This window comes from Parasteatoda tepidariorum, chromosome 2 (genome assembly GCF_982258835.1).
Source record: "Parasteatoda tepidariorum strain Cologne lab strain chromosome 2, Ptep-v5.0, whole genome shotgun sequence".
NCBI lineage: Eukaryota > Metazoa > Arthropoda > Arachnida > Araneae > Theridiidae > Parasteatoda > Parasteatoda tepidariorum.
Window position 1 is genome coordinate 16,966,122 of NC_141756.1, and position 26,500 is coordinate 16,992,621.

General features: G+C 32.4%; 1 protein-coding gene across 4 annotated transcripts in view; it reads right to left on the reverse strand.

Annotated features, from left to right (window-relative positions):
- Positions 1 to 26,500, reverse strand: part of LOC107441582 (oxidation resistance protein 1) — a 151,958-nt gene that overhangs the window by 23,211 nt on the left and 102,247 nt on the right. For 3 of the 4 annotated variants that reach the window (XM_016054904.4, XM_087156910.1, XM_071177194.2), the window contains 4 exons: positions 23,476 to 23,576; positions 18,924 to 19,203; positions 14,668 to 14,833; positions 8,390 to 8,636 (listed from right to left, as the gene is read on the reverse strand). In XM_016054904.4, coding sequence (XP_015910390.3) covers positions 8,390 to 8,636; positions 14,668 to 14,833; positions 18,924 to 19,203; positions 23,476 to 23,576 — 794 coding nt within the window. The remainder of the gene's footprint in view (positions 1 to 8,389; positions 8,637 to 14,667; positions 14,834 to 18,923; positions 19,204 to 23,475; positions 23,577 to 26,500) is intronic. The other variant, XM_087156909.1, reaches the window with a different exon arrangement.

Here is a 26,500-nt window from a genome sequence, read left to right on the forward strand (position 1 = left end):
TAATTAATTAGGCACATTTTCAGGAGTGTTCAACAAAGGTTCTTCCATGGGAATTTTTGTTCTTTAAATAGTTAGCTGCTTTTTAATGAATATTTTTAAGAATTTTAATGTTTTGTTGAAAAATACAAAAATTTAGGTTTTTTTTCCTAAACATAGAGGAATCATAAAATATTTAAAAAAAATTCCATTTATATTTAAAATTGTTTTTTACCTTTCTACTGCTTTTTGATACCTGTCTGGTTTTTTTAGATAAATTTTTTTAGCAACTTTTACTTTCTGCCAAAGGAGAAAAATAGAATAGCTTATATTTTGGCGAAATTGAAAATTTAAGAAGCTTGTTTCAAACTAGGTTACCTATAATTAATAGTTTACGGGGGTGAAAATTTTGAATTATTTTATTTCAAAATAGTCGAAAAAATTTGAATTGTGAGGTATGCAAATTTTTGCATCATTTTTAAAATTTAATTTTATACGGAGAAATGCAAAATTTAACATAATCGGTTGAATGAGAAATCGAATTTTAAAAAATTTGGATATTTAATGTTTGATTTCTCAGAAACTGCGAGTATTCGACCAATATAGCTTATTTTGAATTTTGCCACACAAAACTTCATTCTTTTAAATGATGTAAAAATTTATAAATCTCGTCATGGCGAAATCATAAAATCTCGAACATGGCGAACTATGTGAAAAGTAAAAGTAAAATTAAGGGTCTTAACTTTCAACTACTCTCCTGAAAATTATAGGAGACCATATTTCTCCAGTGAATTCAGTAATCCAAATCTGTCTAAAAAAAGATATGTTTATTGAAATAAAGTATTTTTATTTTGTTTGATGGCATAAATTAAAACATCGTCTGCATTTACTAATTAGCATATTTGAGGTCACCCCATCGAACCAATAAGTTCTAGTTCGCGAAAATTCAATCATTAGATCAGAAGTTGTTTATGGTGTTACATTCGTAAATTAGCTTCACATTAAGTACAAATTGCATGTGTTTTAGACTTCTTTGTTTATTAGTTAAAATTATTTTGATATTTTCTGTTTAGAATTTAAGTTTTTTGATGTATTTAAAATTTATGTAAAAACTTCATGGCTTCGGCTTAAGTAGTCAGCTAGATTTTAAGAATTCAACAATTAGATTAAACTAAATCTTAAATGATAAAAACTCAATAATTGAAATCTATACAATGAAATTTCGAATAAAATAGAGATTAATATTCCCCGTTTTACTTCAAGATTCAAGAACAGACAAGAAAATTACACTTAACAAACGATTTACCGTTAAAAAAAAATTTAATCAATAGCGGATTAGATTCCTTTTGATTTGAAAATTTTTTTATTTTCTTAAATATTTATATATTTTTTTATGATAACATTTTCTAACGACATTTTAAAAAGTGCAATATTTTCTTAAACATTGAAATTCTATATAAAATTAAGGTTTTTAAATAAAAACTAGATCACAAAATTTTTAATGAGTTATTTATTCAAAAGAGAAAATTATTTTCTGTGTCTAAAATCGCGTTAAATAAGTTTTTATAAAGTGTCATAATTTAAAATTTTAGATCTTTCCAAATCTTAATGCAATGGGATTTGATGATTTTGCGAAATTTAAACAAATCGTGAAAAATAATCTATTTTCTGTTCAGGTGACTGAGACATATTTATTTCCGATTTTCAAAGACGCAATGAAAACAAATACTACGTTCTTGTTTAAACGAAATAAATGACCTTGACATAATATACTTTTACTTTTAAGACACGTACAGTCTATAATAAAATTTTTTTTATAGGAAATGAACTTCTAGTTTTCCAGTTATCTTACTAAGCAATTTATCTTATTATTTCTATTCATTTTATCAACGAAAGTCACATCAAATTTGATTGATTAAGTATTCATTTTATCAATTTCAACCAGAAATTTATGAATTTGTATTATTATTTAACAACGAAATCAATTCCAAATTCTATATGAATTATAATATAAGCTAGAAAGGCATTTTAATCAAATATTTAATAACAAATTTCAAAGAAGTAAATTCATACCTATAAACAAAACCATGAAAATATCAGAAACATGGTACAAAAGGATACAAATTTGAGAATTAAAAATTACGATTAAAATCGGAAATAATCAAATAATCGCTCAGAAATTATAGCTGAAGAATGCCTATTAGTTAGAGGGTTCGAGTCCCGAAGATGATAACACTTTTACGCGAATAACGGAGTTAATCTTGTTTTGTTGTTGTTGTTGTTAATTTACGTCGCGCTAGAGCTGCACAATGGGCTATTGGCGACGGTCTGGGAAACATCCCAGAGGATCCTGTTTTGTAAAATTAAAAAAATTATCTTAATTACACACACGAGATTAGAGGAATTGAGAAACGATATTTTTGCAGTTGCTTAAATTGATAAATTAAAAAGCGTTTTTCAGGTTCATTGTCCCGCAGTGGACTGATCGTTAAGACACGGTTCCCAGCAGATCACCGAAGTCAAGCATCACTAGTTGCGGTCAGTGTGCGGGTGGATGACCACCTGGATCAGCCTCCGTAGGGGCCAGGGTGTGCGGTATTGGTCCTCGTTAAACTGTTCTACCGTAAAGTGCTCAACTTCGCGTGCAGGTCGTTGGGCTACCTAAGCGGGGGTGCCGCAGAGGATCAAAATTGCGATGGCATGTCTTCGGATCATCCTCAGGGATGTTTCCCAGACCGTCGCCAATCGCCCATTGTGCAGCTCTAGTGCGATGTAAATGAACTACAACAACAACATCAGGCTCATTTCTTCACCATTTTATCTCAGTTCGATGATCTAAGTCACCGTGATTAAGAAGTTCTCAGGTTCGAACTACGAAATCACAGCCTTTACAACTGAGTAGCATTCAAAAGTTTTATCGTCACACAAGAAAGAACACGACCCGATTCTCCAATTGAGTGCTGAAAACGATTTATTCAAATTTATTTTGTACTCAATTTCTAGCATGTTGATGCACGTTAAATCTCGTCGTTTATTGAACTGTGATTGGGGCCTCCCTGGCCGAGCGGTATCGCCGGCCAAACACTGTGCATAGCGCGGAGGTAGCGGGTTCGAATTCGTGTTCTTCGTGATGTTTTTCTCTGAATAGTTCTATCTGTCTTTCTACTTGACAAAGGCTTATAAGCCTAAATTGAGCACACAAGCCTGCAAATGTATGTAATTTCAATAAAGCAATAAACTGTGATGTCCCGCTGTGGACTGATCGTTAAAATACGGCTCCTAGCAGATCACCGTAATCAAGCATCACTGTCTGCGATCACAGGTGCGGGTGGGTGGCCACTTGGATGAGTCTGCGAAGGGTCTGAGAGTGGGCGGTATTGGGCCTCGTTAAACTGTTCTACCGTAAAGTGCACGACTTTGCACACAGGCCGTCGGACCACCGAAGTAGGGGTGCCATTCCCTCTGCAGAGGGAATGGCACAATTTCGATGCAAAATTTTGATGGCATGTCTTCAGGTCATCCTCAGGGATGTAGAGACCGTCACCAATAGCCATTGTGCAGTACTAGGGTGACATAAATAAAATACAACTACTACATTTCATTATGAGACTGCCAAAAACTAAGCTGATTAAGCCAAAATTAATGTCGTTGCACCATGCTCCGTGCAAGAATGAAGATCGATTTTTGAACTATAAAAAGTCAAATGAAGAAAAAGATCACGTATTTTGTATGTATAACTGTTGATAGTTAATCACACTCTTGAATTCAGAATTTTACGCATACTGAATTTTTTTTTAATTCAGGCTCACCGAACAAAAAATGAGTCATTCCTGAAAAAATAACGAAAAGATGAAGATATGTCTAAGATGTTTTCGAAAGTGTTTCTCTCTCAAAAAAGTAAGTAGTTTAACTTCCATTTATCGTATAATTTTAAGGATAAATCCCGATTACAGCTAAATGTTAAAGTTTCGTATATTTACGTTATTAGTGTCAGAAATAACATAGAGCAAACATACTGCTAGTTATAGCTAGAGAATGGCTAGTTCAAACTGTAGCGCACTTTTTCTTACAGACGGAGTCTGTTTATACTCGCAGGATGTTAAAATCTACTATCAAGCCGTTTTCTCACTGCCAATCACTCACTGAAAATGAATAAAGTTATTTACGTAAAAATCACGATAACCAGTGGGCTCTGCCACCTGCTTTCTGACGCTTGCCAAAGATTGCTACGCAATATTGTACTTTGTGAACCAATCTCGCTTCTCTGCCAAGATGGACCCGTTTGAAATCGGACTTAATATAAAATATTAATTAGTTAGATCACCAAAAAAATTATAAACGTTTTGTTCCACTTGAGCTCTAAAATTGAATACAGCTAAGGCTAGAAGATAACGAGAGTTTTATCAGCATCTCTTTAAACAATCAACATTGATTACACGCCACAGAAATAATTACAGACACCTAGCAATAGAAATAACTGCTGAAACTGCATTGCAACAGACATATTTGCAAAAATAATTGCTAAATTGAAAATGTCGGGAAAAAATAATGATTACCAATCTATTAAAAAAAAAATTTGAAAACACAATGGGATACCTGCAATTGTCGTAGTGTGGGTATATCGATTCTGATTAGTTGTTGAAACGTGACATTTGTTTACGTTAGCGACTGTTCTTTCCATTCGATTTCGAGTAAGTCAAGTCCGTCAAGTATCAATTCTCTCTCAAAGTGACACATTCTATATTTTTACACATAGATTCTTTCATAAAGATTTCAATTCTTTCACTATATATTTCTTACTTAACACAAAGACAGGCATAAAGCCGTGTAGAACATATTAGCAAAAGCAAACTAATTATGCATCGAATTTGCCAGGTACGCAAAACAAAAATGCAACACGATTACAATAAAATACATAAACAAATAATAAATCTAAGTGAAGTAAAATACGTAGACGAGAAAGGTTTATATTTCAACAAATTCGATGAGCGATACGGTGCTATATTTAATTAACTTCACTTTAATTAACATTCTAACTTATGTGTAGAAACGTAGCTCAACTTAAACACGCCATTTTGCTTATAAACGATCAGCTGGAGCTGACGTCATAGATCACATGTCTTCTTGAAATGCAAGTACCCAATTATATATTTCGTGATTCTAGAAGATATAGATTGTTAATCATATGCTAAAAAAATAACCTTAATGAAAATACTAAGCTCAGTGACGTCACGAGGCAACGCTATTAAGTAGTTTTAAAACAATCGAACCCCATTAAACCATCGGGTATAATTTATTCTCTTAGTAATGACCAAAAAAATCTAAGTCTCTTTTAGAATTAGATGTTCACAGAGCCGCTTAAGACCTTCGTCATCTAATCTCTCTCTTTTTTTCCAAATATAATTAATCCACATTTGCAACTTTAATTTTTTGTCTATATTTGAAGGTCGAAAATACATCAAATTCGTAATTAAAGAGAATCTACATTATACATATTTAAAAAAATCAAATATTTCCATGCTAATACATGCTTAGTATTTATCAGTTATAACTGGCGAGTGTAATCCTTAGTATGATATTATTTGTATTTGTATTTGTAATTGAGATTCACTTTCATGCTTTATAGCTAAAATTTTTGTAAAGGAACAAAACACATCGTTTATACCTCGCGCAGTTATAAAAACTAAAAGCAACCGAAGAAGTAAAATATCTTATCTTCTATTAGTATTAAGACTTATTAACGACTCTTTTTTTTTGTTATTTATTTTCTTATTATTATTTCTTTTAAGTTCTCAATGTCCATGAGCACTTAACTCAATACTCATAGAGTTCTTTTGCTACAACCATTCCTAGTGGTTAAAGGCACTGAACTGTCACATCGAAGGATTATGGTCCAATACTCATTGGTGGCTTGAAGCTCACACAGCATGAGACTGATTGTTACCAACTTGTTTGGGAAGTAAAGCAGGCATGTGCATAGTGCTGACCACTATGATACAATCATGCCAATAGTCTCGAAATTGTGGATAATTGTTGGTTTCAAACTTCATTTTATTCTTTTAGGTTATTTTAAGGGACAGTGTCGATTCTTTTACGAGAGACCTTAATTTTAAGTAGCAATTGTTATTTTATGCGCAATACTGCTTATTTTACAGGTAGATCCTAAATTTGCTACTATGTAAAATTACGGGTGATTTGTAATCTAAGGTCTAGATATTTTTTACCTACTTTGGCTGGAAGCTCTGCTGCCGACATTTCTCCGCATAATTTTACATCACTTTTCTCACTGTGTATGGATTTTTTTTTGTTGACTGATTTGTGTTTGGTTCTAATGCCACTTGCCACACGGGCAAACCTGCTTGGTTAAATCGAGCAAATTTCAGGCAGAGTGTGCGATTTTTTTTTCAGTGGCGCCATCTAAGGCAAAGAATTCGATTTCTGCCACATCATACGTCACACCTGCTTATAAGGCGGACCCATTCATACATCCATTCATTCATCCACAGATCGTAATTTTGAACTGAATCAGAAAACGATCAATCTCTAATCCAGTACCCCCAGAGGTATTCAAATGTTATGGGAACATGGAGGAATTTGCAACTCGACAGAATTTTAACGTGCATCAGCCACCAACAACACGGGGAGCCTTCGGCCGGCGGGGTTCGAACCCAGGAACTCTCGGACATGGGCCCAGCGCCCTACCGACCAGGTTTTCCCGGCTCGCCTGATTTGTGTTTCTAACTTTATAAATTGAATTAAGCCTTTCTCTCACTGAGATGACCATTAATATGGACTACCATTTTTATTTCAAAATTCTGGGCGATCAGGTGAATCAACATCTTGTTGAAGAGCATGCTTTTGATAACCCTAGTTTCAAAAAGGGCGACAGCAAAATAGATAGGGTTGGCAAGATTTACCACAATTGTTATTTAACTTAGTTAGAAAAAAAAATATCTTGAATAGTTTTTATTTAATAAACCATGTTACGAAACGAAAATAATGAAGGTGTTCGTTTCGGAAATAAGGGCATCAAATAAATTTTCTTTCACTATAAAATATCCGATTATCAAAGAGAAACTAAAAATGTCTGGGTAACAATATTGGGGGTGAGCAAGGTACACAGCCTCCTGGTATTCAAAAATACAAAAACGTGCTTTACTTGAATAAAATGCAGTGAAATCTCTCTGGAGCAATCACTCTCCGTTTCACAGTAAAGCGGTCGTTGATGGAGGTTGGTCGTTGCGTGATTGTTTGCGTGATTGTTGCGAACAATCGCGCAAAATTGCAACGATTTTATTTTCTAGCCAGTATCACTTTTTTGGAGCTGAAAAAATCCACTTCTGTTGGGCTCACGAAAAAACGAATCTATGAATAAAATTTAGAGTCTATAAAAATGATCCCAACTGATGTGATTATGCGTGCAAACAAATTTACCAAATATGAATGATAACACCATTTTAAATAAATAAATAACTTTGTTTTTTGTTAAATTTGCATTCAGTTTTATAACAAAAAAAAATAGTTAGCTTTAAAAGCTTAGAAGAGGCTTAATTGTTTAGGTGCTTAGTTTTTTCTAAAATAAGTTTTTTTTCTAATTTAACTTTCAACTCAAAAAATAAATTATTGATAGTATCGTCTTTAGTGCATTTTAACTGCAACGTGAGATTTTTATCGTCAAAAAGTGCTCTCTAAATAATAAGAGCTTCACACAAATATTTTGAATGCACTTTAACCCACTTATTTGTTTTGTTTCCTTATTTAATCTTCTCTGCATTTGGTGTCAGGTTTGGCCTGAAGGTTTTCTTCAGTACTAAGTCTATGGAAAAAATTCCGTGTCTCCCAAAAGTGGTCGTAAATAGAGGTAATCACTACACAGAAGCGGTTTTTAATGGAGGTTTCACTGCAATCCATTTTACAATCAAACTATACATTAGGTAAGTGTTTAAGTCTTTTCTATAGTTTGTCTAAAATGAGAACTCCTCCAGACATTCGTCTGGACCTGTGGCGGTGACCATGGGAACCAGAAATGACTATTTCAAGTAGGGGTGTGGGGTCACTGTTTTGGAGTGGTTTCGGCTCGAGTCGGCGAGAGGTTTGCGGTCTATTGTGTTAGTCCTAGTCCTAAAATCCGCCATTCTTGTTTCCATAGCCCCAGACGGCTTCAGACTTTGTGGCGGGAAGAGTTCTTAGCTTAGACAAACTATAGCATAAACGCCCATTTATGAAACAAATATTTCTTCACGCAAAAACAATTACAAATATTTTTATAGCTGTTTATAAGGTTTCCATAAATTAGATTGATATCTTACGTGTTTATTTGATATTTCATCAAGCAATAGCTCATATATCCTTAAAAATAAGGCAATTTACTTTTTTAAATGCAAGTTAATATTCTATTAAAAATATTACTCACTTCCCAGTCCCCAGGACTGATACCACTTTTAAAACCGAAGTGCTCTTCCACTAGTTTGAGGAAAGATCTTGGAGCCTCTTTATCTCCCCCATCCTCACTTTGCTTTTCTTCTGTCTCCTCCTCCTCTTCCTCATCAGGAGCAGAATCGTCAATAGGTATGAAGCCAGCTTCATCAGGATCCACGTCATCTACATCACCATAGAGACTAGGTATCCATTGTTGTAGAAAATTATACAAATCTTCTACCCTATAAATACGAAAACTTCTTTATATCGAAGCTTCATTTTCACAATCTATTATGTTGTGTTGAGGAGCAGTGTGTACAATATGTTAGCAAAAATGCATTGTAGAAGAATATTTTTAAGAGCTTACTCAAAAAACATTTCATTAATTTAAATAATAAGTAAAAATATCTGTCCAGTATTTGAGAAATAGTACTTTTTATATCATTGGGTCAACGGATTAGATGTCACAAGTCTGATGCTTTGCGTGAAAGCTGTCGAATCATTAAATTAACATACAGGTTTATTAAGAACTTAAGGTAATATTTAAATAATAGAGTAATAAGCAACACTTCCAAAGATAACATTTTTGTATCAAGCTGTTCCTTGATATTATTTCCCGAGAATTACCTTAAGAGTTTACTACATAAGATAAGATAAGAGCATAATACACTGAATCATTTTGCATGAATGTGGCTTGTATTTACATACAGAAGATTTTTATTAATTATGCTTGTAATATTAAACTTTACAATTAGCAAAACAATTACATTTAGAGATAAACCCAAGTACGATAGCTACAATACAGTTAAAATTCTGATCCTTCCCATGGGAAAATAAGTAATTTATCATTATGAGGCTTCGAGCCATCCATATGACTTATAATTCCATTAATTTTTTAATTTAAATCCTCAATAAACATTTAAACTTTTTTTTGCAATAAACTTTTTTTTTAATTTAGTAAACTAAATATTTGAAAAAAAATATAACGTACTGTCACTATGAAGGATGTAAAAAATGATTACTTAAAAAATGTTTTATGTTCACTTATTGATCTTAATAGTATCATAAGGGAAATATTCGGATGTTTGATGGGGAGATTGTTCTTTTAGTACATATACAGGGTGTTTATAAAGTCCCGGACTCATTTTGATGTTTAATAACACATAAAATGATAAAGATGGATTAAAATTAATAACATAAATGGATAGATAGACTCAAAAAGTTTCATGACCCTTGTCAATGAACTTCCACGTGTGCCCCCTTCGTCGCACGGAGAATATCAAGTCGATAGTCAATTTCACGCCAGGTAGCGGCAAGCATGTCGGCATCCACAGAGGCTATTGCGGTTGTAATTCTGGCTTTTAGGCCATCAATGTTCGACATGATCCTCCTGTAAACATTGTCCTTTATAAATCCCCAAAGAAAAAAGTCCAGCGGCGTTATATCAGGTGATCTGGGTGGCCAAGGAATTGGACCTCCTAGCCCAATATTTTTTCCTGGAAAATGGTCATTCAAAGAACAACGAACGATGATACCCCAATGAGGTGGTGAGCCATCGTGTTTCAAAAAGACATGTGGCTGAAGCTCTTCTAGTTGTGGAAATACGAAGTTTTCCAACATGTCTAAGTATACGACTGATGAGACCGTCTTTTCTGTAAAAAAGAAAGGCCCAATGACTCAGTCGTGCATTAATCCACACAACACATTAACCTTTGGGGAATCCCTTTGTGTTTCACTGTATTCATGGGGGTTTTCAGATCCCCATATGCGCAAATTATGGCAATTAACAATGCCAGAAACACCCTTTTTGATGCTTAACAACTCATAACGCTTGCCTGGCGTGAAATTGACTATCGACTTGATATTCTCTGTGCGACGAAGGGAACACACTTGGAAGTTCATTGACAAGGGTCATGAAACTTTTTGAGTCTATCTAACCATATATGTTATTAATTTTAATCTATCTTTATTATTTTATGAGTTATTAAACATCAAAATGGGTCCGGGACTTTATAAACACCCTGTATTTTTAGCGTTTATAAATTTCAACTGCTTTATGCCAAGAAACAGCAATTATCGTGAAGTAATCATCGGGGGAGGTAAAAGTCAGTGAACAGGGGGCTTAGCCCTCTAGCAATCTCCCCCCCCCCCTAGTAAAGATGACAATCAAACTGACTAACCAAAACAATCGTAGCAGGACTTTTGTAGAGTAATATATTAAAAGTTGCGCGCAATATTTTATTAAGTATGAAAAATATGAGAACTGAGTTTCTCCAAACTTTAATAAAAAGTGGCAGCACCTTTAGTAATATTAAATTATTCATATGGAAAAAAAATTAAATCTCACCTTTTACCACGTAAGCAGCTAAGTGCCGGTTTTAAAAACATGAAATAGTCTCCAAGTGAAAAACTCACATTTGTTGACATTCTGAGGACTTGATTAGAGTATTACTTATTTAAGTAAAGACACTTAAAAACGTTTTAAGGGAGATTTTACTTAACACACAGGTATTACAAAAGTCAGTTAAAATAGACAAAAATCGATCTAAAACATGTTAAATTCATATGTTTACTCTAACCCTGTGTAAATGATGATATTTCACGAACAATTGTTTGTGATTGAAAATAAACCTTCAGGTGATAAGATAAGAAACAGCTTACGATAAGTTGATTAGTTCTTATTTTGTGTTTCACAGATAATAGCAAATATTATTTATCTTGTATTTATCGCTTCTTTCCAATTATGATTGCGTCCCCGAAATATTTTCCAAAAGAATTTTCTGTGTTTTATCGAATTAAATATACAACAAGTTCAACACTTTTAATTCATCTGATTTATCGAGGACAAATTTAGCAACAATTTTCTTATAAACGGAAAAGAGGTTTGCTATGTAGTTGAAATATTTTATGAGTTGATGAGCGGGAAAAAATTAATATTTCTTAAAAAATGAAAAATAATGGTAAATCGAAACTTTTAAAAATATTTAGTTGCATCTCTTAATTAAAGAGAATTTTCATGTTTATTATTATGGCTATCATTATAAGAATAATATTTTGCACTAGCATACATTATTTTACAATGTTTTAGTAGTTAAACCAGTATTTTTAAATTTCTAATTTTAAAAAAACTTTTTTTATTACACAAAGAAATTTAAAAAAAACATGATACAGATAAGGTATACTTTTATTAAAATCGTTTAAATTTATAAAAATTCTGTCGCAAAATTTTCAGGAAAATTGGTATTAAAGGTGGGGGTATTACGGATTAAAAGGTATATCTCCTCACTAGTGGTTGTGTTTAAAAAAACATTGAAATTATAATTGGTTTTATCCATTTTAAAATTTGAAAAAAATTATTTTTTCTGAAAATATCCACTAGTTTGAAAAATGTATTAATTGAGAGTGAAGAAAAATTAACTTTTTTGCTGATATAAGATATTTAGATGTAATGAATAGTTGTCTCTTTTCATGTGTGCTTTATATTTTTGTAAATTTTGTTTTTCAAAGTAAGTAGAAGCCAAAACGAATTTGATCAAAAAACTAATGAGCAAATATAAATGTAATAAAAGGTAAATATATGTAAATAATAATACTGCAAATTTTACAATTTCCATCAATTTATAAGAAAGTTTCAAAACCACGTAAAACAATGGTTGTTACAGAAAATTCTTATTCATAATACATATTATTAATTTTACTAAATATATTCATATATTTTAATCATAAAACAAAATTAACATATTTATGAGTGAAGATAATGTTTACTAATAACTTGATGCAAGATAAGTAAAACAAATTAATGTTCTTTAAGCACTGAGATTGCTCATTATGCACAACAAAAAAATAATCAGAGAAACTTAGCTCAGCTTAAATACGCCATTTTGCTGGTAAAGATTGGCTTGCTCTGACGTTATAGATCATATGTGTGGGTATGGGAGATCCTCTTCTTGAAATAAAAGTACCCAATTAAAATTAAACATCTTTTATTTAATTTTAAAACTTGCCGAACATTTCGCAAAGAAGAACACTCCATTTGTAATTTTATCGCGTCAGATGCAATAAAACTTTCCTCCGAAGAAATGGAATCATTCCCTCTCCTCGCATGTCGTTTCGCTCGAGGACATCTCTTCTGAAAAAGAACTGTTCCCTTTCACTTCTTTTATTTTCAATATGATACTATTCATATAGAGATTGCCGAATGAATGCATTCGCATACAATGAGGTGAACCGGGTTCGAATCCCAGCGATGGTTGGTTGATACGAATTCCGCATCCGGACTGCACCGAACACAGTGCTGACGTAAAATATCATCAGTGGTAGACGGATCGTGGGTTAGTGCCCCTTCGGTCAGGCTAACCATGGGAGGTTTTCGCAGTTTTCCTCTCCGTGTAACGCAAATGCGAGTTAGTTCCATCAAAAGTCCTCCACGAAGGCAAATTTCTCCCAATACTTGATCCAGGTGTTCCTTTGCCTTCTGGATTGGGTTCAAAATGACAATGCTTCGGAGTTGAGCATTGGTAGTCGTAAACCCAAAATAGGGTCGGCTGTTCAACGATGGTTATAAATTATAATAAAATTATTGCACGTTAATTTTTACAACAGCTGGGTCTGTTTTGACTTGGGAATTTTTATTGAGGTATCTTTTATTACACTCAAGGGATTGTTTCACCACAAATCAAAGGGAAATGTTTTCACCACAAATATAACAGGAAAAATTTCTTATTTCTTCTTTAATCTCTTTTGATTTCACTTCTTCTTGACGTTTTTTTGGGGGAATACATTTCCCTTCTTATAATGAGTTCTCATCGTTTGTGCTATATCTAGAATTAGAAGAATTCACCTCATAAAAAGATTTTTTTTTAATGCAAAATATAAATCACACAGGCTAAAACTTTCCTGTTTTATGTTAATGCGCTTCACGGTCTCCTGATCGGTATAATTTATCTCTAATTAATAGTTTTTTTTTAATGTTTCGAAATTAGAAACGTTTCGCAATTTACAGAATTGCTTAAAACCGGTAGCCAAACGTGAAGCAAATTGAACATGAGTTTCATTCGACAAGCGTTTTGCTTTCTGAAAATTTAGCAAACATGCTAAAGGTGTTTTTCAAACTTTTTTAGAATAGTGTATTTTATTTTTTGATGATCTTTTATGTCGAGTCGTAATGGCTAATGGGATAGAGCGTTTGCCTTTCAATGAGGTGAACTGGTTCGAATCCCAGCTATAGCTGGTCGATACGAATTCCGCATCCAGCTTGCACCAGCCACAGTGGTGACGTAAAAATATTCTCAGTGGAAGACGGCTCATGTGTTAGAGTTTCCTTGTCGTCAAGCTAACCGTGGGAAGTTCTCGTGGTTTTCCCTTCCATGTAACACAAATGGTGTGGTTAGTTCCAGCAAGGTCCTCCATGAAGGCAAATTTCTCCCCATACTTGATCCAGGAATTCCTTTGTCTTCTGGATTGGATTCAAAATTACAAGGCTACGGAGTTGAACATTATTACACGTAAAACCAAAACGTTGGATCGGATGTTTAACGACGGTTATAAAATAAAATATTTTATGTCCTCATCCTTAATTTAAATTAAAATATTTGCAACTTTCTCCCCCATTTAATTTTACGATATTTCTCCGGTTAATTCCTCAGGTAGCTCTTTGTATTGAAAGCTCTCTCTAGGGATAAAAAAAATAATTCCACCCTTGCTTTTTTTTGGGAATCGGCAGAGTTGAAGCGCAAACGCTGCGTATGACATTCTCAAATGAACTTATATTTACGTTTTCTGAAATCATTGCACTATTTGGGCTCTTTAGCGCACTCTCAAATGTAACTTTCTCTAAATTAATACCCTCTAATTCTAAAAGTGATTCTTTCTCAAGTTTAGTTTTCTCAAAAATTATTTTTCCCTTCTAACTGGATTCCAATTTGCAAGAACTAACCGCTCTTCTTTCTCTTAATATACTAATATATGAAACAATTTCACGTCTATACTTACATCAACATCTTTATTGTAAAATTCTATTTAACTCCAAAAATTGGCGCTGCCAACCTACAAATTTATAAAGTAAAATATTAATTATTTGAGGCTGGTTTCTAACATTCGCTGCCGTACAGTAGAAGAGATTGCATTGAATATTTTCATTTTTAATTTCAAATTCAAACATTGTGATTTTTATACGCCGAAAAGCATTCTGAAGGAGTTCAATGCCGTTTTAGTTCTGCTCGCCTGTATAAAAAAGGAAAAATATTACGTTTGAATATGATATAGAAATGATACCTGCTTCGTGGAATAGAAAACCAATATTCTGAACGTGCTCGTTTCTTTCCGTAAGAAAGGACAGGCGAAGGCTGGGGCTTTCGCTCCTTCGGTATGCCCATCCTCAAACACAGGTACAGGGGAGGACCTTCTGTATCCTCACCTGGTTTCCTCTGGCTCAACAATTCTAAAAATAATGACTTCCAGTTAATTTGAAACACTATAGTAGACAGAACAAATGCCAAACCTAACCACTACCGTTATGTTTCTTCCACTATAGTTATACATTAATAATTCTCATGTATGTATAAGATATATCACCACAAAAAGTTGTCATTTCAGTTACTTATTTATCGCAAAAAAATTTGTTTTAGCCAAATAGAAAAGTGTTTAATTTGATTAGTCTGCCGAAATGAACCCTAAAATTTCCTTCTTTTTTAAATGTATAACTAATTTTGATTTTAAGTTCTCAAATATAAAATTTTCATATGGAATAACAGTAAGAAAAATGTAAAATTCGTTGACTTAACGATAATAAATTTCAATAAAAAACACGTGGTCTAAAATTCATTACAACATTTCCATAAGCGTTTATTTTTATTTAGGTAGAGATCTAATTGTTAAAATGAATCTACAAAACCCAAGAAGAAATGAAAAGCAGATTTCATAATTTTAATGAATGAAATGGTGGAAAGAAAATTATAAAAAAAAATTTATGAACTCTTTTTCTATGCAAATAGGCAATTCTATGCTGATGGACGTTACATTTTAATAAGTTTCCTTAATTTAAAACTTTTTTCTATTGATAGATATTTAATATATTTTTTAAAAATAATAAATGGGATGTTTTTAATAGCCTAATATTAATATTACTAAAGAAAAACGGAATAAAATTATAAAAGCTTTATTTAGAATAAAAATATAAAATGTGACTAACGTTACGTAGAAGAAACGTAAAGTAAAACAACATATTTTTATTTTAAAATTCTCCGTATTCTATAAACAATAATAGAATTAATTTTTCAAAATTCATTTTAAAAAATCTGAATCTGAAATTAACAGGAAACATTGAAAGTATACATGTAGGGACAAAGTTGTTGTGATTGATGTTACATTTTTTATGTGACTGATGCTACTAATACAAACTATATAATAAAATTTAATAAACTATTTTATTATTACAAAATACTTAAAGATTTCAATTTTTGTTTTATATTTAAAATCTAACTATTTATAAAAATCTAATCATGGTGTCGCAGTTTTCCATTCTTGTCGGTGTGCATTTTTATTGACTGGATCCAGTTTCTCCTCATTCATTTCCATAGTGTTTTGGTTATCATCAGCATAAAATTAATAAAAGTTATAAAGGTATTCGCGATCGCAACGCTTGAACACGCCCTCTAGCGGGTAGTATGTTTTCAAGCTTTTATTTATTAAGTTTTCATTTAGTTCTATCAAAAACGTTGGTAGAGTAGGCCGACATTTTTTTAGCAGCAAATAAGAAGCAAAATTTCCCTAAGGAAAAGGCAGAAGAACTTGAAAAAAAAACGACCCAGAACATCGGTAAATCTTTCTGAAACAGAATGTGCCCAACATTTGAAAAACACTTTCTCAATAATTTTTAGCTTTTTATTATCAACAAGCTTGCGACAGATAACTTCCGACTTCGTGATCGCATACTGTTACAGATGTGTGTATTACGGTAGAATACTTTCAATTCATTACAAACTAAAGTGACTTCAACATTGCTTACTTCATTCCAATGAATAAGTGTGATTTCAGAAAGTGCAGAACTACACTAGTTATAGAATATTATTATTCTTTATAGAATAATATATATTTCCGAATCTATATAATTCGAAAAACAACAATAAAAAATCATCCGAATTTCTTGAAATAGTATCGTTTGTGTTGATTATTAATAATTTTTTATAGTTTTCTTAATAAGTATTTTTTAATTTTGAACGAATAATTTCTACTAGAATTCAGTTTTTCTGTTTTTAAGTTGCATATTGAAATTCATATCGAGATCTTACAATTATAAAATTTTGTTGTGTGGTAAGTCATCTAAAAGTAATGAACTAAATGTAACTATGTATATATTATTTGAAAATAAAATTTTCAAACGAAGAATATTTCATTTGGAATTCTGCAGATTTATAAAGCAAGTAACTGTTATGATTTTTATAATAAAAAATTTACTTGTAAATAAAAATTTTTTCTAATTTGATGATAGTTCTCTACAGAAGGGTTTTCTACGTCTGATTAAGAACTTTAAGACTAGAAAAAAAAAAACAATATGAAAGTTTTTTATTTTAATATGCGGAATTTTCAGAATCGATTTTTTTTTTATCATAAGCATTCCTTATTTTTCGTTTTTAGTTTTTGAATAATGATTTTTTATTGAAACTTAAAATTTTTTGATAAAAATTGTAGTGAAAAAACATTTTTTGCAAAATTAAATGGTATAACATAATGTGATTCTGTATGCTTTTTGCATGATTTTAACGTTTGAAGTAATATGATACAGAAAAGTATGGAATGTAAAATTAAAATTTCACACTAGATCATTAAATTTAGTAGAATGATTTCTCAGGCACTATGCTTAACTCTAATTACAAGAGTTTTTACAAATATTTTCCGGTGTGTTTCGGATGTTCGTTCTTTAAAAAAAAGATATTCCATTTGTTTTCACTAGCATACGAAAGAATATCATACATTTTTTTTTAAATTTAATGAGCCACAATAAAGAAGGAACATTACCATGCTACACTGAAGAAATCTCCAGTGCAACTGATAATCCTGCTAGCAGGAATTCGTCTCAAATAACAACACCCCCTATAGGTCGTTGCATTCGAGAATTGTTTTTCTGTAAATATTTTTGAATCCCTAATTTAAAGGTATTTTTCTGTACTGCTATTATTACGCTTTTGATTTAAGATTTTAAATTTAAGAGAAATGTTGTTGTTTTTTGTTTCATTATTATTTTAACGTAATTCTTCGCTACAATTTAAGATAAAGATATTTAAAAAGGTGTTTAATCTTATTAACAGTTTCACAATTATTGTATTGTAGTATTTAATATATCCGCCCATTTCGTCAGCGAAAATATTGAATTACGGTTGTGAACCCACCAAATTCGTTCGAACAATATAATGTTATAAACGTTACTTTAAAAAATGATTTCTAAGAAAAATTACTTCTGTTTACCAATAGATCTAAATATTTATAATATTAATAGATAATAATATTCGAACGTGAGAAGTGGGGGCAAAGGTGTAAGTCAACAGATTTCTTTTTAGTACATATATGTTACGTAAATGATTTCAACTTTTGTCTTTCTGCCAAAAAAAATAATAAGCAATCATCGAGGTTGGTGAGGGGCAGCAAACAGGTGGCTTAGCCCCCTAGTAGTTAATGAAAAACTAAGAAATTTGTTAATGGCGGGATGCTTTTAAGTGTTCATTTATTTATATATTTATTGTTACGTTGCCCTTTGATCATGGAAATATCCTAATACAATTTATATGTTTTAAAGCGTTTGTAAAATAAAAAAATGTCTTAGTAGCCATTTTGCAGTGACTTCTACTACAGATAATATTTCGCTTAAGAAATTTCAAATCTATGTTGTTATATTTTGTTTTTAATCATTCAATTCGAAACTTAACAGGAAGACAAAGCTTACAATATAGCTTACAGAAGATAAAGTATAGTTCAAAAAAAGGATTGGAAGAGGGGAAAGTTCAACTCATTAGGCTCAATCTTTTCAGAAATCACCCCATTTAATTTTCGTTTTTTGATATAACTCACCGTACGATGATAATCAACAAGTTTTAAATTTGCAGTCTTTATTTTCCAAACTATTCCGAAATCCAGTTCATTTATAAAAGGTTTAAAAAAATAAAAAGTGCAGAGATAAAAATGTATATAATGCAGAATAATATTTTAAAATATATTTTGAAAATAAATGAGAGAAAATCTTCTACAAAGAGAAAAGCATTTCTCCTCTGTAAAGTAACGTGTTTTATTTAAAATAAAAATCCTTTTTTTTTCCAACGCTTTTCCATGCATTTTTCATCATTAAATTCAACTCTAAAAATGCAGATTACAGAACTGGAATTAAATGCTGCGAGAGAAAGATTTTTAAATGAAAGAAATACATCCGAAAGAAAATGCAATTCCACTTGACATCGGTAAACTCATTCCCGTTCAAAGTTTACAAACAATGGCCGGTGAAGAGGAAAAGCGAGAATGAAAGGAAGGAAAAAGAAACTCACTGTCGAGTGCCTCGAAGATTTCCGGCTTTTCTTCCACAAGATTCTGATACCTGCTGGGACCACCCTCCACTGCCCCTTCCTCGCACACCTCCTCTTTGACTTCTTCCTCCTCGGAGCCACCCTTCACAGATCCAGAGAAAAGGGATCCAGAAAAGTCGACGAAAGACTTGGGCGACGAGGTGAGAATACGAGAGATGGAGGTGATAGACTCCATGGGGTAGGAAAGCCGCTTCAGCACTCGTTCTCTGCGGCTCTCAGAGGGCTGCTGCTGCTGCTTCTCCTGCAAATAAACACTTTTACACTTCAAGCATTTAAAGAAGATCTTCTTTTGTTAACGCTTTCCTGATTCCGAAAAGAATTCTTTCATTAAAGTTATAATGTTATAGTATGTTTGAGTTCGAGCAAAAAGTCAATATCAAAAAACTCTGGAAAAGTGAAAACTAAAAAAAAAGTTCAATCAACCATTTCAAATCCTCAATCTAATTTTGAAAAATGGGATTATATAAATAAACGCGATTGAAAATGGAAAATTTAAAAGAAATTCATTCTGGAATGCTATCACCTTAATCAAAATTATTTCAAAAGTTTATTAAACTTAATTGATTTTATATAAACCTTATTTTTAAAAGATTAAAGTCTTTTACCATGCAATTAATGTACTGGAGAGCTAGTTGTCTACTGACCTATTGTTTAATTGCCCAACATTTCTGAAATAAAATAAATATTTTTAAAAGATTGAGATAGATTTGTATTCAATTACGTATCTACGCTTTATGTTTTTACTAATAATTTTATTTTATTTAATAGCCATGGTTGAACAACCGAACCGATTTTATGGGTTTACGATTACTAATATTCAATTCCGTAGCCTTGTAATTTTGAAACCTTTAAGGAACATCTTTAACATGTATTGAGAGACATTTGTCTTTGTCGAAGACTTTTTGATGGAGCTAACCCGCATTTGCGTTAGATGGAGAGGAAAACTAAGAAAACCCTTTAGCCGGACGGCAAGCGGACTCTAACGCATGATCTGTCTACCAATGAGGATATTTTACGTCAGCACTGTGGTCGGTGCGAGCTGGGTGCGGAATTCGAATCGACTAGCCATCGCTGGTATTCGAGCCCGGTTCACCTCAATGACTAATAATTTTAACGGAGAGAAGTACTAGCTTTTACAGAACTTATTTCTTGAATTGAATGAGTTGCGTCAATTCAAAGAACGGCACTTTTCCATTTCGCCAGCGGCTATTTTATTTATTTATTTGCCACTTTAAAATAGAAATAATAAAAAAATAGTTGAATTTGCTTGCACTTAATAAGTTTACATTGGGGACTGAAACGCCTGTACCGGCGAAATGGAAAAAGTACTTTAAACATTTACGGGAAAAGGATTTAAAGGAAAATCTCTCTTTTTAGATATTTTTGTTTAGTTGAAGAATTTTATTTAATGTACAAGCATATCATAAGTCTATAAATTTCCTCGACCCGAGAAATTTAAAAAGGGTCAGTATTGTCCTAAAATACTTTATAGTTGATTTTTCTAGACTATTGATGGCACTAGCTTTTAAAATCACCATTTCGTTTTATAGATGAACTTATTTCTAATCAAAAATAAGAAATACAATGACTTTAAAATGTACTTAATATATAAGTTCAAACCATAAAAGAGAAATACGACGCATATTTCAATTTATCCCCTCTACTCACTCACAATGCTGCTGTGGCTAGCCCTCGATTGTTAGCAAAGCTAAATCAAGTCCATGACACCAGCAACTCTGAGCATATTAGGCACGTAGAACTGATCCACAAAGAGATCTTCTTCAAGAGAGACCAAGGCAGTCGAGGATGTGGTCAGGTTCAGGCTACACAGGCCCACTTAGTAATCTGCTCTTTAGAACTCTGCGAAAACGAAAAATGACAGTCTGGTCTTGTCTGCTGCACTGGAGGGGCAGGGAACCACCTGAGTGATTACTCTGATGCCATTGGTGTGAGCAGGAGGGACAGTGGGACCGCGTAGATTGATAAAGCGGGAATACACTTCTGAAACGGTCAGGGATGCCTGAGAAAACAAGGGCAGAGCTAAGCCATTTTTAGCAAGTGTGTCTTCAGTCTCACTTGCAATGTCAACATAGGAAAGGATCCACTGCAAGTGACTCTCCCTAGCGATGGAAAGTCTTTTCAGCTGGTTCAGAATATCCCACATCATACCACTTTGAAAGATGTCGGACTGACACTCCGGGTATCACTCAAAATCCAAACGTCTTTCAAGCTAGGAAGTGTAAGTACTCTATTGAGTCCAGCTCCTATATCATTTAATTCACTGCGAAAGGCGGAGCAGCCGTCAGGATTTCTCAGTTTGATATTGTATGAGGTGTTATTGAATCTGATATATACTCCCCTAGCAGAATAAGTATTTTCATTCCTGATACCATCTGTATAAATATGAGTAGCCTCCTTTGTAATATTATTGATTAAATCGAGAGCAATCTGCCTCAGATGTAAAAGCATGACTGATGATTTGTTAACATGAGTAGAAATGTTTTATAGGAAAAACATATTGGGAAGTCCTTCAGATGAATCAATGGCTCTCTGGATGAAGTATGGCTCTACACCACTTTAAATCAAATTCTCACCAACCACTTAAAGGGGATATTTTTTCCTGATTGTTACACCAACTCCGAAGAAAAGCAGACCTTCGATTATTGAATACAAAGCTTAGGAATTTGATAAAATATTTTGCTAGATATGAGTTTCTTCGAGAGCTGAGTGGTTGCCAATCTGCCTCAAAAAAGACAATGTCGTTAGGGCAGCAGCTACTTAGACCTGCAGTAATCTAAGCAGCCCTAAGATCGAGTTCTGGGAGTTTAGTTTTAAATACACAACAGTAGACCGAGTAACCATGTTCCAGAATAGGTCTAATAAGCGCCAAATAAGTACTACAAAGTGTAATACTCTGTGCCATAATACTGTACTGTATAATACTCTTAAACACATTAGTTAAGCCCAAGAAGGTCGCCATGGTGTGATGAGTTGGCTTCTTGTTATGTGCTTCAGGAATTCTTTGTACCAAGCAGAGTTCCTCGTCTGTGGTGCTGTGACCTCTTCTAAATCTTTTGGGAGACGCTCACGGGAATTAGGATAAAGGAAAAGTATCTTTAAAATCATTTTCTCCGTTATCTTGTATGCAATTGAAGTAAGTGTGATGGGTCCGTAATTCTCGAGCATCTTTCTGTGGTTTTCTGATTTCCATCCAAACAATTTTTTAATAATTATTTTCTATTAATCATTATCATATTTAGACATTGTCCAATAGTCGTTATTCGTTAGATAGCAAAATACGAAATTTAAGCGAAATCTTTCCAATCGTTCCTAAGAAATCAAATTTTAAAAAAGTCGTATAATTCGTCTGCGCAAATTAATTAGCATATTTAAGTTCGCCCTTTTAAACCACTAAGATTGAGTCTCAGTACGTGAAGATCCAAATTATTTAGGGTGTTTCATTTCATTTCTTTTTTTCTTTTTTTTTTGCACTGCACATAAAACTTTCATTAACAATTGACATCCTTTTAGGAACACGCCTAGGTATTTTCTGGTATTAAAGTTAAAAAAGTAACCAAATTATTTAAAGGAACTTCATAAATTTTATTAAAAATAATAAAAGACAAACAATAAAGAGTCAATCACTCAACTAGTCACGTACTCTTGTGTTTAAGGAGAAATTCTCTAAAAACTTTTCTATGAGCCATGGTGGCTCAGGGGATAGAGCGCTCGCCTTTCAGTGAGGTGAACCCGGTTCGAATCTCAGCAATGGCTGGTAGATACAAATTCTGCCCCCAGCTCGCTCCTGATGTAAAATATCTTCAGCGGTAAACGGATCATTATGAGTTACAGTCCCCTTGCCGTTAGGCTAACTGTAGGTGGTTTTCGTGGTTTTCCTCACAATGTAACGCAAAATGAGGTTTAGTTCCATCAAAAATCCTTCATTAAGGCGAATTTCTCAAAATACTTGATCCAAGAATTACCTTGTCTTCTGGATTAGGTTCACAAAGATGAATATTGGTAGTCGTAAAATCAAAATTGGGTCAACTCTTCAACGACGATTATGAAATAAAAATAACGTACTTTTCTATAATTAATTTAGAGCCGTGGTGGCTCAGGGCATAGAGAGTTCGCCTCCCAATGAGGTGAACCAGGTTCGAATCCCTGAAACAGCTGGTTGATACGAATTCTGCCCCCAGCTCGCTCCTGACGTAAAATATCTTCAGTGGTAGGCGGATCATGGGTTAGAGTCACCCCTTGCCGTCAGGCTAACTGTGGGCCGTTTCCGTGGTTTTCCTCTCCATGTAATGCAAATGCGGGTAATTTCCATCAAAAAAGTGCTCCACAAAGGCAAATTTCTCCCTTTATTTGATCTTGGTCCCTTGTCTTTTAGATTGGACTCAAAATTACAATTCTACGGAGTTGAATACTGGTCGTCGTAAACTCAGACATTTGAGTCGGCTGCTCAACAACGGTTATAAAGTATAGCTAAATTATTTATTGTGATTCGTACCTGAATTTCTGAAGCAGCGAAAGCGTTGCTTACTTCTTCATCAAAGCTGTCTACGGAATCAACGGCCGTTGGTCCTATAATAGGCTCCGAAGAAACCTCATCTGAAAAAATTAGTTTTTGTATCTTTATTTTTGCGAAACAAAATTTTAACAATTTTAATGATAATTTAAGAAATTATTTGCTTGTTTTTTTTTAATTCGCAGATTTAAAAAAAATGAAAATAATATTTTTTTGCTTGTTTTTATGTACACTGACGAAAAATACATTTCTGTAAAAAAATGAAGCACAGAGGTAATAATGCGTTTTTATTTTTTTTTCAATTTTTAAGTGTACTGACAAATAATAAACGCTTTCTGACAAAAAATGAAACATTGAGATTAACATACATTTTTCTTTTTTACGAGTTTTTATAACACTGTTGAAAAAAGAACACTTTTTGACAAAAATGAAACATGAAATTAATAATACATTTTCGTTTCTTAAAAATTTAAGTCATTTAACAAAAAATAAAAGCTTTCTCTCGCTAATTATGTAAAAAAAAAAAATCTTTAAGCATGATTACACATACTGAGTTTTTATGTTTCAATAAACAAACAAAATGAAATTCACTTTTACATAAATACATTTCATTTTCCTTTAGAACCTTTTAAGAAATAAACGATCCCCTTATAAAAAAAAAGTTTGCTTCAAATTTATTTATAAAGTATTGACTAAAATATTTTTGACACAAACAACCACTAGTTTGAATGCAATGAAATTGGCAAAAATATTGGATCTGAAAATAATTCTGTCTCTATGACATTTCAAAAAACTTCATAAATGATTGACAAAATAATCCAAATTTCAATAAAAGCTACAAATTTCTTTATATTTTGAAAAAAAAGTAATGTTAGCAACTTCTTGTGTTTCCTTACATTTATAAGGTTAACTTTCTTTTACTTACCACATTATTTACTAATTTACTTCATGTTTTCTAAAGTTCATAATGAAAGAAATAATTTGTTTTTCCGTTTACAATAAGACAGATTTATTAAGAAAAATACAATTTTTTTTTATATTTTTAAATCACAAGTACCTTATATGTCATTGAAAGTGAACTTACAAGGAGTTCTTTAATAGCTACCTTTAATATGCATCTTTAGAATCCTTCTCGAAAATAAAGTTTTAAAAGAAAAATCATACACACATTTGAGGTCATAAAGTATTAATTAATTAAGCTAGAATGAAAGTATCAAAACAAGTTTGATTGTCTGATGAAACCGTGGTTGCTTATATCAATCACCTTTTAACTCATCGCTGTTTATTTTGGCAATCAAACGGGCTTTGGCATTTTCAGTCTTATTCACTACCGAGAAATGTAAAACCGAAAATGTTAGTTCGATTTCAATGGATGTCATTTTTTTCATGGTTTAAATATCAATTTGTGTCCTCTGATCTGTATACTCTTTTTTTTTTAAGTTAACCTCTTAAAGCAGATGAGACACCGGTGTCCATTTTATATATTTTTTATGGCGCTCTAATTACAAACAAAAATTTTTTTTAGAACTTTAATTATAAAAAACAGTCTGATAATTACTAAAAAATGTTAGATTATCGATTATATTTCTACTAAAATATAAAATCTAAAATTAAAAAAAAATTATCAGATTAAAAAATTATTAAAAATTTTTCAAAAATTTATCAGTAATTAATTTTGTAAATTAAAGAAATTTTAATGATTAAAAATTGTTTTTCTTAAATCTAATTAATAATACAAATTGCGAATAAGTGCAAGTTTGAAAAATCATGGTCTAAAATTTAGCCGTATTTGGAAGATTTTACTCTTAACTCGGAAAGATACGCCGGTGTTTCATGCTGTGTTTCATGCTGTATTTCATAACCATAAATTATTAATGAGCTAATTCTACTTCAAAGGGTTAATTTTTGACTAGGATTCGAAAAATACAGATTAAGAGCGGTTATAACAGAAAACCCTGTTTATTTCTTTAGAAAACTGGCAACTTTAAAAACGTTAAGAGTGCTCTCACTCCGAATAAACATTTTTTTTTGTAGAGTTTAAAGCTAAAATAAAATTCTAAAAATATTTAAAAACTGCAATATAAAATTAGAAAGTTATAGCAACGGATAAAACTACAACGAAAAAGCAAATTGTTTTTAAAATGTCATAAAAATAAAAAAATTGTCTATCTTAAAGTCGTCGCCTCAAAAATGGTAAAAATCAGAAGTCATAATCATAAAAAGCAATGTCTTGAACGTGCAAAAGAGGCTTAATTCTTTTTTTTTTCTGTTGAATTTCTCTAACTAAAGCAGCTGCGAGGCCAGCACTTGATGTATATGTGTCTTCCTTTCTAATATCGATATTCTGAGAAGAGGTCACTAGAGCGAGACCCTAGCCATCGATTCAGCTAAGTTCGTTCGGCCGAAGGAGACAACTTGCGAACATTTTTCGGAAACTGCTGCTGAAGGAAAAAATATTCCGAAAATGAAGGAGGAAAAAAAAAAATAAGGTATTGATCCGTTGCTTCCCTTCAGCCTTTTCTTAGGGAAAGAGTTTGGAAAACTGATTGCCTGTCATAAATACAGGTGTTCCCTGCTTTTTTGCGGTGCTCCTCATTTTTGAAAAAGGTTCTCTTTTATTGGCGGAGGTAACAAAAGGGAATTTCCAGTTTGATGCCGACAGCGATTTATTTTATTTACGTAACATAAATTAAAAATGTTTTTCAAATCAGAATGGTTGGAGTTTCGAGAAACGCGGAGATGTAATAAATTTTTAAAACGTCTGAGGAAAGACGGTTCATTCGTAAAATGAACTCAATATTTTTTCGTAAATACAGTTGACAGTGAATCAATACATTTTTGAATTTTAGCAAGACTGATTTTTATATTTTAGTAATATGTATTTTTAGAAAACTTATTTTTTTTTATATTCGCCTGGCTCTTGGTGATTTAATTGAAAACCATAGAAAGGTTGCAGTGCAGTGGCGCATTGTGGACTCCAGGGAAATAAAACAGCTGATTCCCTGGC